General features: G+C 24.3%; 2 protein-coding genes across 2 annotated transcripts; both read left to right on the top strand. All coding sequences in view use genetic code 6, as the record gives it.

The window, feature by feature from the left end:
- Positions 1–555: 555 nt before the first annotated feature.
- Positions 556–1,539, top strand: TTHERM_00046970 (CS domain protein; the record flags this gene model as incomplete). The annotated part of the gene is made up of 4 exons (XM_001014692.3): positions 556–566; positions 651–825; positions 955–1,216; positions 1,448–1,539. 4 exons carry the CDS (start codon positions 556–558, stop codon positions 1,537–1,539), a joined length of 540 nt encoding a protein of 179 aa, XP_001014692.2.
- A 1,015-nt stretch (positions 1,540–2,554) lies between these two features.
- Positions 2,555–12,153, top strand: TTHERM_00046960 (beige/BEACH domain protein; the record flags this gene model as incomplete). Its single annotated transcript, XM_001014691.3, has 24 exons — positions 2,555–2,620; positions 2,692–2,865; positions 3,040–3,201; positions 3,341–3,607; positions 3,674–4,101; positions 4,335–4,842; positions 4,964–5,116; positions 5,172–5,498; positions 5,557–5,665; positions 5,863–6,391; positions 6,446–6,536; positions 6,596–7,033; positions 7,107–7,581; positions 7,634–8,175; positions 8,225–8,626; positions 8,686–9,101; positions 9,158–9,449; positions 9,505–9,749; positions 9,803–10,786; positions 10,848–10,933; positions 11,003–11,076; positions 11,137–11,373; positions 11,480–11,785; positions 11,926–12,153. The coding sequence occupies 24 exons, from the start codon at positions 2,555–2,557 to the stop codon at positions 12,151–12,153; spliced, it is 7,539 nt and encodes a 2,512-aa protein (XP_001014691.3).
- Between the last annotated feature and the right edge of the window lie 112 nt (positions 12,154–12,265).

The raw sequence follows: 12,265 nt of genomic DNA, 5'->3' as shown, positions 1-12,265 counted from the left end.
TAAATTATAAAATAGTAAATTAGAATATTTTTAAAATACAAAGTGAAATAATAATAATAATTCGAGAATATGCCCATCAATGCATTATTTTCTCTTTTTATTCGAGAAATAAAAAGAATGCAAGAAAGGATATAATGATTATCATAACAAATAAACAAATAGAAAAATAAAGAAAAATAGAAGAATTTAGAAAAATATCTTAGCTTTTATATTGCTTTTTTGCATATGTTAATTAGCTCTATATATCATGTGATTGATAATGAGGACTGCTTATAGAAGTTAGAAAATTTAGTATTTAATTTATATAATAAAGCATTTTTTGATAGACGGCAAATAATCAATTTAGCTAACCAAGCATGCAAACAAGTAAATAAATAAATAAAGAAAATTAATTGAAATTTTAAATTTTAGAGAAAATTGCATTAATTAATTAATTGAATCATTTATATATATATATTTTTTTTAACATTTATAATAATTAAAATAAAATATCTTTCAAAAAATTAAAAAAGCTAACAAAATTTATTAAAAAAAAAGAATACCAAGCAAACAAAAATGGCTCAATTGTAATTAATTTATTTGTTCTTCTACTCAATTCATATAAAAATATGAACATAAATTAAGACATATTTTAAATCCATAATAAATAGAGCAACTCCTTTCTCCTGGGCTCAAAGAAGAGACAGAATTTTCATTTCTATTAATTTAAGAGATATCACTGAAGAAAAGATTGACCTCCAACCTACTTCCCTTTCTTTTGATTGCACTTCTGATAAAAAGCAATACCACGGCGTCGTAAACTTCTATGACGAAATTGATGTCGAAGTAATTAATTATTTAAACTTTAGTTAAAAAAATTCGATGTTTCCTAAAATTATTTTCTGTTTTTCTTATAATTTTTTACTGATAATTAAAATATTAAATCGCTTAATTAATATTATCTATAAATTAAAGAGTTCCAAGAAGACTATCTTAGGTTTTGGTGCAAGAATTGTATTATTTAAAAAGAATACTGAAGCTCCTTACTGGCCTCGTTTGACCAAAGAAGGTGGCAAGCATAACAACATCACTTTTGATTGGGAAAGATATATTGATTCTGATGAAGAAGGTGAAGATGGAGATAAGGGATTAGGCCAAGATTGGGATCCTTCTTAAATGTAACACTTCGGAGGTCCTGGCGGCGAAGAAGACTCTGATGATGACGAAGAAGGTGCTGGTAAGTTTTATATTTAGTTTTTTATAAATCTTTAATAGGCTATCACACAATCAAAAGCAATATATACAAGCATAACAGCAAAAAAAACAATAAATTTGTATGCATAAAATGCAAAATGAAAAATAAGAATAAGAAAATAGCCTAGGTATTTGAAAAAGAGTTGTGATATAACTTAATAATATTAAAATTAAGAAATAATAAAATATTCAAGTTGATTATTTTATAATATAGGCCAAAACGTCAATGATCTTGATGATGAAGAAGAAATTGATGCTAAAAAGGAAGAAGATAATGCCGATTAAAACGATGAAAAGAAGGAATGAGATGATTTATAAAAATTAATATAAAAGATTAACAAATTAAAAAATTATAAAATTTAAGTATTCATTAAATAAGTAAGATATTTGTATTATATTTACACTTCAAAGTCTACCTTTTAACTAACTAACTAACTAATCAATTAAGCAAGCAATTATAATTAATCTATTTATTTTTTTATTTATACTAATTTCTCTCTAATTTTTTAAATTTCTGAGTATCAAATTCAAAAAATAGCTTACTAAGCTTAGCTAAATTATTTATCAAATATAATATATAATCTAATGTTAACTCCTTAGCTAACACTAAATTATTGATTGTATCTGATCTCTTAAGATAATCAAAAATTTTAACAAAAAACATATTTCATTAATTTTCACTTTTATAAAAAAGTATTTATATACTTCTTTCAAAAAAAATAATATCAGATTCTTATTAGATTTTTAAATATTTATGCTCGCTTATCTAAGCTCAAAATACTTTCATTAGAAGCGCATAGACTTTCTATATAAAAAATATTTAAATATAATAATTTTATTATTTATTCATCTTATAAAAGAGAAATTTGTTTATTTTCTCTTGTAAATATTATTTTATTATCTGATTAAATAAATATGCTATTGTATGAATAAATTAATATTACTGTGATACATTAATTTATATAAATAACTTTCATGCTTGTTGATGTGATTGATAATTTAAAATTTTTTATTTTAAAGTAGAGGTTTTGCAATTAATAGCTCAAAAGAAATTTATTTACCATACTAAAATATGTTTTTTATTTAAGGTCTATAAATAAAAACATTGTTTTAGTGAATGAGATGAGGTGTTTGTTGTTTACTAATATTATTAAAATCTAATAAATTATTATATAAATTAATTTCATTTAAAATATAAGTATTTATTAAATATAAATAAGAATCCAATTAATCATAAATAATTAGGTTTTAAACAAACTAAATCTTAATAAATAATTAGATATTAGTCCTCTTAAAAAAGAGTGTTTTCAAAAATTATAGAATGATAGGTGGCATACATACTTCAGGTTAGAGGATAGTACTAGATGATTAAAGTGAATAATAAGAAGTAGCGTTTTGACAATATTTAACAATAATAAAGGAAAGGGTTTTAAATTTATTTTACAATGTTAAAATTAGGTCCTGTAATCTGAATAATACGAAATACCAAATTAGAATTTAATTTCAGAACTATTTTTAGACACTAATCTTGGAACAACAGCTAGCTTCTTCTAGAAAAATAAAATAATTATCAATCCAACTGCATTTTGGAATATATTGAATAAAATTAATAAATATGAATCGCAGTATCAAGTAAAATATAATCTATTTATTTTATTATTAATTCGATACTCAAGCAGACCAAAAAATCTAACATAAAAAGATTTTGATTTTTAGCTATAAAAAATATATGCTATTGAAATTTTACAGATTAGAATTGAATGATGATAACACGGCAATTACATTTTTTATATTAATTTTAAATAGATAGATTTTTTAGCATAAATAAAGGAAATCTTGATAAGAGTACAAACAAATTCAACTTTAGTATTGCAAAAAAATGAAAAAGGAGAATATTTTAAGGCTAAGAATATTTTAGATGAGTTAATTGAAATGGTACTTATGAGTTCAAATTAAGGCAAAGAATAAGTATTATTTTTCATCCTATAATAATTATAAAACAATTTAAATTTGTATCTAAAAATGCTTACACAAAAATAATTTAATCTTTGAAATTATTATTTAATCTAGTAAATAATCAATCTTATATACTTTTATGATAAAAAAGATTAAAAAAGAAATCTTAACCATAATATAAATAATGATGAAGTACAATAATATAACAAAGCAAAACTTATAAAACCTTTTTTCCAAAGTAACTGAAAATTTTTATAGCGGCTTCATAGAGGGGAATTTGATTCTTACTTCATTAGAAATTTTACACAGTATCTTTAATCAATAAATGCCAATTACTTCTGAGCCTCATAATTTTTTTTACTTTAACGGGCTAAGAAGTGGCATAGAAGTAGTTAAGAGCTAATGGACTTTTTCAAAAGTAAATAAATAAATTTCTAAATTTAATCAGAAACTTAAAATTAATTTAATCAAAAATAAATATCAGGGAGTAACTTTTTGCTTTTGGGTTTATCCTTAAATTTTAGATGAAGAATGCAGTATAAAGCTTAAATAATAAATTATATACGTCTAATGTGAGAAAAAGGAATTCGAGTTTTTTGTAAATGAGCATGCTTAGTTGTATTACTAATATACTGATAAGCAAGACAAAAGAGAACCTGTTTATATTATTGATTTAAATGTAATGCACTGGCAGTTTTTAGTAATTTAAATTAGCTTGGTTAAAAATCACTTTGGTTCTGATAAATACTAAGTGAATATCATCCATGACAACGAAAAAGTATCTATGGTATCGATTGATTTCCCAAGAATAAAAGCAGGTTAGTAAATTGATAAAATGGCTTTCTTTAGGAATTTTATTGGACGATGCTCTAGCATTTTAGTTTTTAGAGGAGGATCTTCAGAATCAGACAAGTAATTTATTTTTAAACAAAGATAAAAAAATAATTAAAATTCTCAAAAAAAAAAATAAATAAACTGATATTTCTCAATAATGATTGGCTAATTTATTTATTGGGAATTTTTCTTTAGTAAATAAATAAATATTTCAAACATTTTGTTTTAGAATTTTAATGGATAAATTACTTGGAATGGAAAGTATTTTATTGCTAAAACTCAAAGATTTATTACAAATTTTAATTAAAAAGCATAAGTAATTATGGTATTCTATTTAAAAATTACAAATATGGTATTGAAACAGAACATTAGCTTGCAGATCTTTCTAAAATTATCGGTCCTCTCTTTAACAAAAAAGAAATATTTTATTTACCAATGAGGAGTAGTAAGAAGTATGTCTATGAAATATGCTTTGAATAGATTGGAATATTAAGCATAAACTCAGGTGTATTTTGTAAAGAAAGCAATTTTATGTGTTTATAACATTTTTGTGGTTTGAATTCTTTAATTCCGTTTTTCTATCTGATGAGATTTTGTTCATCAAAAAAGCGCTAGGATATCCTTAACTCAGCATTTTCTTTGATTAACACACTATTTAAATAAGACAAATTTAAATGCCAAGAAGAAGCATTAAATTTGAATTTCTTTTTAGTACTGAGCCAGATGATGAATGAAACTAATCTTAAGTATATTAGCAAATAAACTATAGAACATATAGCAGAAATAAGATGGAATATTGGAAGCAATCTTAAGCAAGAGGTTAAAATCAAAATTTGACATTTTATTTCTATTAAATTTTTATAAAATTAAAATGATTTTTATTATTTTCTCTCTTAAATATTTATAATTCATATTTTAAATACTAAAAAATATATAAAAGATGTTTTCTAAGTTTATATGGAACATTAATTTAATAAACGTCGAGGATGCAGAAGTCTTTGAATTATATTACAAGTTTGTTTAAGCTATTTACATAGAAGATTTTAATCATCACAGTAAATTGTTTAGCATAAGTGATATAATTGAATTCATCGTAAATTCTAATTGGATATTTTTTTGTATTGTTTCTAACCATTTATTTTCTTAAGATTGAAAAAGTCGAACCAAAGAATTAAATATGCTGCTAAGACCATTTTCCGAAAGAAGAGAATAATGTACTTAGTCTTAATAAGAATTAAAGCTCAGCAATCAGTAATGAATTTTCAAACAGTCTGGTACTTTAATCTCATCAAAGCTCATAGCAATTAAAATTCATTACCTAGTATGATAAAAAGTTGAGTATTTTAATGAATCTTATTGAAAAAGTTCTTTATGCTTCAAAGGGTAATTTATCAGGCGACATATATCATTTAATTAAATGTCTAACACTTAACCTAACTCCATGTTTTTACAGAAATCTCTTAAAATTGTTAATAGTAAGATTACATTATAGACTGAAATCATACTCATATATTCATATTATTATTCATTTAGAATCTAATTTAATAAGATGATAAAGACAAAAGAATTTTTCTTAAAAAATTCTTCGAATATTAAGGAATTTACTCTGTCCTTTTTACACTCTCAAGATGTGCTTGCCCAAGTATGATAAATTTTTTCTATATTTTAAAAATATAAAATTTATAATCAATTATATCCTAAAATTTAGAAAATTATATTAAAAGGAAAAAAATTTATTTTGTTTAATAAAATATATTAAAATGATTAAAAATGATGAAATTTTATTAGATTGGAGTTTTTTACACTAAATTATAATACAATTTATATTATTTTAAAAAGCTGTTAAAACCCTTTGTGTGAAATTAATAAGCGAGATTGCTAGAATGGAGTATGTTTAAATGAATTCATCTAGTTTGTTTAAAGGAGCATTTGACTATGAAAATGAATTGGGAGCCCTTATTTCTTATTCGTTGTAATTCACTTTTCTATCAGAAAGACCTCAAGGCTATAAAGGAGTAAAAATATATGAAGATTTTGAAATTATAGACGATTTTGATGTGTAAGAACCTTAAATATAAATATAAAACAATCACTTTGATGTGTTTAAAAGCAACATTAATGATTAAATAAAAGAATTAGAAGATAGCCAAGCTAATTCCTTTGAGATTTAAAAAACTAATGTTGATGAGGTTGCTGCAACTGAAATCAAACAATCTTCTTAAAATTTAAAAACTATTTACACAGACGAACAACAAAGTAGTGAAATATTAGACATAAAAGACTAAAACAAAATAGAAATAGCATCTTAAAAAAAAAATTAGCAACCTAACAAAGCTTAAGAAAATAATAAAAATAGCTTAAACAATAAGTAACTAAATATTCATTCAGTAATTAATGAAGTAATAATCATTCTTTTTTAAAGCAATAAAATGGAAGAGAATGTTGGAAGCCCAAGTTAGTAGATTCATTTCCACCCACTCTATGTCTCCATTATTGAATGGGTTCTTAATAAAGTAATAAAATTATTATCAAAATCCAATTTATTTGTAAAAGTAAATTTATAAATATAAAGGAAGCCTCTCCCTAATTAAAAGATATGATTATGGTAGAAGAGTAAGATTAAATATAATCTATTGAAGCATTTTTGCTGCTTATATAGTTTTTTGATTTATGTGATGAAGTGCTTTAACAAGACATTATTGTTGATATTTACTTTTTAATTAAACACAATCCCAGAAATAGATAAATATTTATAGAATCAAAAGAATTTTAGCATTGGGTGGTTAAAATATTATTTAGGTCTCTATGTGAGTAAATGAAAAGCAAACTTAATGAAAATAGCCAGGATACTAAAATATTTGAAAATTAATGGAATATGGCTATAAAAATAATATCTAGATCTTATAGCCATGGATTAACAAATATGCCTAATTTAGGTGAAAATTTAAATGAATTAGTTGGTTTAATTAAAAATGTCACAAACAATACAACTGGTTATCCATTTTATATAGTAAATTATGATTTTATTAATAAATATTTAAAAACAAATTAACTAATCTCATTATTACAAAATTAATTAAAAGATAGAATATGTTGGTAAGCTTCTGCTTAGGTTAATTTTTTAGTCAATCCTTGATAATATATCAGATGACATTAAGAATTAAGGCGAATTTTCAAAAACTCACTTATAAAAAAACATGAAGTGGTTCATTAATTTAACTTTTAGTTTTATTTTTAGTGAGTCCTACTAAATCACTAATCCTCCATTCGAATTCGATTTTTACAACGAAAATTCAAAAAATTTTACTTTCTTGGAAGAAATTTACTTAAATTTACCCGCATTTCCCAGAACATTTGGTCCATGTCTGTGGGTAGACGCGCCATTGATTTTTAAAATTATGGAAAGCTATTCTAATTTATTCAGAAAATATTGTATAAACAATGACTTACTTTTAAGCTTCTTTGCTCCTGAGCAATCCTTACATATGGATAACCTTTATCAAATTCTTTTTGATAAACAGTAAAATATTGTTGGAAATACTCATGCTCATAGAAAGTGTAAGTTAGCTTTTATTAAGAAAAAATTTTTAATTTAATTTTATTTGTAAAGCCTCAAATAATGGAATGAGTGAAAATGAAGTGTTCGGATAAATATAAAATGGACTAATTTAATCTTAAACTTTCTAAAATAAGATGATTCAATTTGATGAAGAGTACTGCTTTGTCTAATAGCTTTTCTTTATAGTGAGTAGTCTTGGAGAATTTTTAATAAAATCATTCCAGTGCAGTGAAGAATAACTGAAGACCGTCTTCTTATTCTTAGAAAATATGATTAAAGTGTCATCGATCTGTTGTGAAAATTCAAGGGAAGTTTAAAAATCAGAAGAAGAAATAAAATAAATAAGATTATTCTTTTAATTTGCCTTGAGCTTTTACTATAACATGTATAGATATCTTCAAAGAGAGGGAAATGAAATGGCAAGTATGATTGAGTAGTCGATTCATAATATAATGTAAATTCTGTTTTATGTAATGGATAAAACTTGCAAGTACAATGGTTATGGCAGATTGCTTATTGATGTCTTTTAGAATCATTTATTTGATTAAAACAACCAATCTCTTTTAACAGAAGAAATGATCAAAAAATACACGGTATGATAAATTTTAAATTATTTTTATTTATAACTTACTTTGAAAATAGTTTGACAACATGAATGAGCTTGACTAATTAATTTTTACAGATGAGTGGCAATATGCTTTGATTGAGAACTGCTAATACAAATTCCCCGACTCTGCTAAAATAAGACTTCAATTTGAATTTGTTAGAAACTAAGAGTGCTTTAATATCCAAGAAGAATTCGAAAAAGTAATGAAAAAGAGAAAAGAAATCAGAAAAAACTTTGATTATGAAAAATATAATATTATAAGCGTTAACAATTCAAAAGATTAGTAAAGAAAAACATATTTCGTAGATAAAGACGAAAGAATTGTAAGACAGGCTAAATATGTATGGTATAATATATGGAAAAAGAATAGATCTTACGCAGGACTATGGAAACATCCAAATTTCAAAGCTCAAATTGACTAAAAATTCAGCCCTGAAGTAAATATTTTTTAAAAAGTAGCTTAAACAAATAGTTAAATTCAATAAAAAAATTTTAGATTTATGAGTACTAAAAAATGGAAAAACCTAGTTTATTTTATTACAAGATGTCTAAATATATGACTAAATAAAAAATTAGACCATTATTAAAAATAAAGCTTGTTGAACCAAAATATGTTGTAGAGTTTGAAAAGAAAAAACTAGACAAACAGCTATAAAGAAGAAAGCTGCGTTTATTATAATATGATATTAACAATCCTTCTCAGTAAGGACCTTAATCACCTTCTAATTCTCAAAGCAATTAGCTATTCAAAGAAAAAAAGTCTGGAGGATTCAATTTATTGAAGCAAATAAAAAATTTATATTAAGTAAAGAATACAAAGGAAGAAATAGAATGGTTCACTGTAAGATGCTAATGGATTAAATCGTTAACAATTCGTATTGGAATGGTTAAAATTGATTCTCTAAATATCAGGTAATAATTTATACAAGTAATATAAAAAGTTAATAAATAAATAAATTATATAAAAGCTTCTACTTTGATACTATTGAGCAGAAAGAAACTCATCTATCTATGGTTAATCATAGCATACCTGATAATAGACCTTTGAGCAAGTCCTGGCCATTACAAATGGTCAAATATTATATGAGGAAAAGGTTTGTTCATAGAAAGACTGCTATTGAGCTTTATATGTATGATGGTTCTACTGTTCTATTTAATTTCCCAGACAAAGATTTAGATGCCGTTATCGAAAAATTGTAGCAAATAAGAAAGAAAGAACTATAAAATAAGCCCTCTTTTGGATTAGTGGAAAAATAAAGAGTAAATTAAAAAATTTTTTTCCAAAATTTAAAAATATTATTATTGAAAAAAAAAGGTTTTAGATAAATAAAAGCAAATTAAGAAATGGATTTCAAGGTAAAAATCAAATTTAGAATATCTCATGATTTTAAATTTCTTTGCTGGCAGAAGCTATAGAGACCTCACTTAGTATCCCGTCATGCCTTGGATTTGGGTGAAGTTTGATAATTAAACAATTAATTTGAATGATTAGACTCTATATCGTAATTTCTCTAAGACTATGGGTGCTCTTGGAAATGCAGAAAGAACTGAATAATTCAGGTTAGCTTTTTTTCCTTTTTCGAATTTATTTAAATGAAATAACTTTTGTTTAGATAAAAGTTAGAAACAACTGATCACTTTAATCCGGTTCCTCCTTACAATTTCGGTACTCACTATAGTTCTCCTGCTATTATATTTTAGTTTTTACTACGTATTAAACCATACAGCACAGGTGCTTGGTACTTGCAAGCATAAAGATTCGATATACCTGATCGATTATTCTTTTCTTTATTTGAAACTTTCAAGAATGTTACTGAGGAAATGAGTGATGTTAGAGAGCTTATCCCAGAATTTTTTTATCTTCCAGAATTATTTTTGAATCTTGAAAAGCATGATTTTGGTATCATGCAAAGTAAAGAACGTGTTCATAATGTAGATCTCCCACCTTGGTGCAATCAGGATCCTTACTTATTCATTTATAACCATAGATTAGGCTTAGAAGGAGAGATAGTTTCTAGAAATTTACATCAATGGATAGATTTGATATTTGGCTGCAAATCTAGAGGAAAGGAAGCTGAATAAAATTTAAATAAATTTTATTACCTTACTTATGAAGATGAGTTTAACATAGATGACGTGAAAGATGAGAAAGAAAGAATTGGTTATGAAAGCCAAATTATTCACTTTGGTTAATGCCCTGCGCAGCTTTTAACCACTCCTCACCCATGCAGGATTTAAAATTAATCAAATAATTAACATAATAATTCATCTATTATTTCTAATAATACATCATCTTAAGTAGTTCAGCCCTCTTCTCAGACATTAATTTAAACAGCTATTAATTTTGTAGGATCTCCTCAAATAAGCTCTTAAAGTTATAGTAATCCAGTTGCACTTAATCAATAATTATTTGTAGATAAAAGTGCTTAATTATAATTCTATAGAGCTTTCCCAAAAGAATAGAAAGAAGATAAGGGTTAAAGTCCAGATTCATATAAATTCTGTGATTTACGTAGTAGATCAATTATTTAAATATATTAAATTGAGGTATCGAAATTTTTAGCTCTTAGGAAAAATGGAGAAGTGAGTGTCATTAAGTAATAATTTTTTAAAGAAAATAATTTTACTATTTAAAAATAAATGCAATTTTATAAAAAGGTTGTAATAAGCTGTTGAGGAAAAATATTATCCTTTTAAATAAAACGTTGTAAGTGACAAGTAATTGGAGTTGGATATGAACAAAAGTAAAATATTTCTTTATTACTAAATAATTTGTTTACATTTTAAATTCTATTTTCTAAAATTATCAAAAGATGAAAAAATTCACAATCTTGATCAGTCATGCTAATTTAGAGTACCTCCAACTATCTTTTTAAATTAAGGCAAAGTAAGAATTTGTATTATAATCTCAATATTTTAATAATATTTTATTTTAAAAACAACAAAGTATCTTTTGACAGGAGGATTATGGGGTGGAAGGATTTGTTTATATAGCACAGAAAATGAAAAATTAATAAAAGAGTTCAAGCATATTCATAATTGGACTGTGACAGCTATGGATTTCGATCCTAAATCATACACATTAGTTACAGGCAGTAAAGCAGGTGATGTTTGCATTATAAAAATGTCCTCAGATTATTAAAATTTTATTGAATTTGAATAATACTATGACCACAAAGGAGAGGTAATCAAAATATTAAAAAAATATAAATAAATAAATTGACGATAATATTTTTTAAATTTTTACAAAATCAAATAAAAATAATTTATAAATTTAATTTTAAAATAAGGTAACAAATATTCATATCAACTATGAATTTAGATGTGTTGCAACTGCTAGTGTTGATGGAAGCATATTTATATATAATATTTTTAACAAGAAAGTATAAAGATAATTCAACCATCCAAAGGGATTGCCCATACATAAAGTATGTATTACAACGCGTCCTTTATATGCTATTATCTTCTTCTCAGAAAGAGATTGTACATTTTACAGTTATAGCATTAACGGATAGCTGTTATCTACATATTATGAAGACTCAACAAGTGTCATAAACCCATTGATAATATAAGATTCTAGTCTTCTAGATTAGCTTGTAAATACTTTTATTCTGTGATGTTTTTTCATAAAATCTAATAATAATTCAATTAAGTTTTTAAAATAAATTTTATTATTTTATTAGGAATATTTATTTCACTCTAAGTAATTTGATAATGATTTTTTTATAAAATTTAGGTATATATAAACTACTAGACATAAAAGCTAAAAATATTGGAAGCCCCATATCTAAAAGAAAGGTCTTCTGTTAACAAACCTTACGATGTACCTAACGCAGTGTGGTGGTAGCCATCATAAGACAAAAAGTTTATTATATGTGGCTCTGAAGATGGTAATGTATTCTTTATCATAGATCCAAAAGTTTTAGAAGCTACAGTATGCAAAGCTTTGAATTAATTTGTTTGAAGATAGCAAAGCAATATAGATTTTAATTAAGTTTAAGATTGAATATGATTATTATATATAAAAAAAGAACTCTAATAAAATATTAAATATTTTTTTGTTTATAATATTCGAC

Source organism: Tetrahymena thermophila (assembly GCF_000189635.1).
Source record: "Tetrahymena thermophila SB210 genomic scaffold scf_8254659, whole genome shotgun sequence".
Lineage (NCBI taxonomy): Eukaryota > Ciliophora > Oligohymenophorea > Hymenostomatida > Tetrahymenidae > Tetrahymena > Tetrahymena thermophila.
Note: the sequence above shows the minus strand (reverse complement) of the source record. Positions and strands in the feature narration are given on the sequence as shown.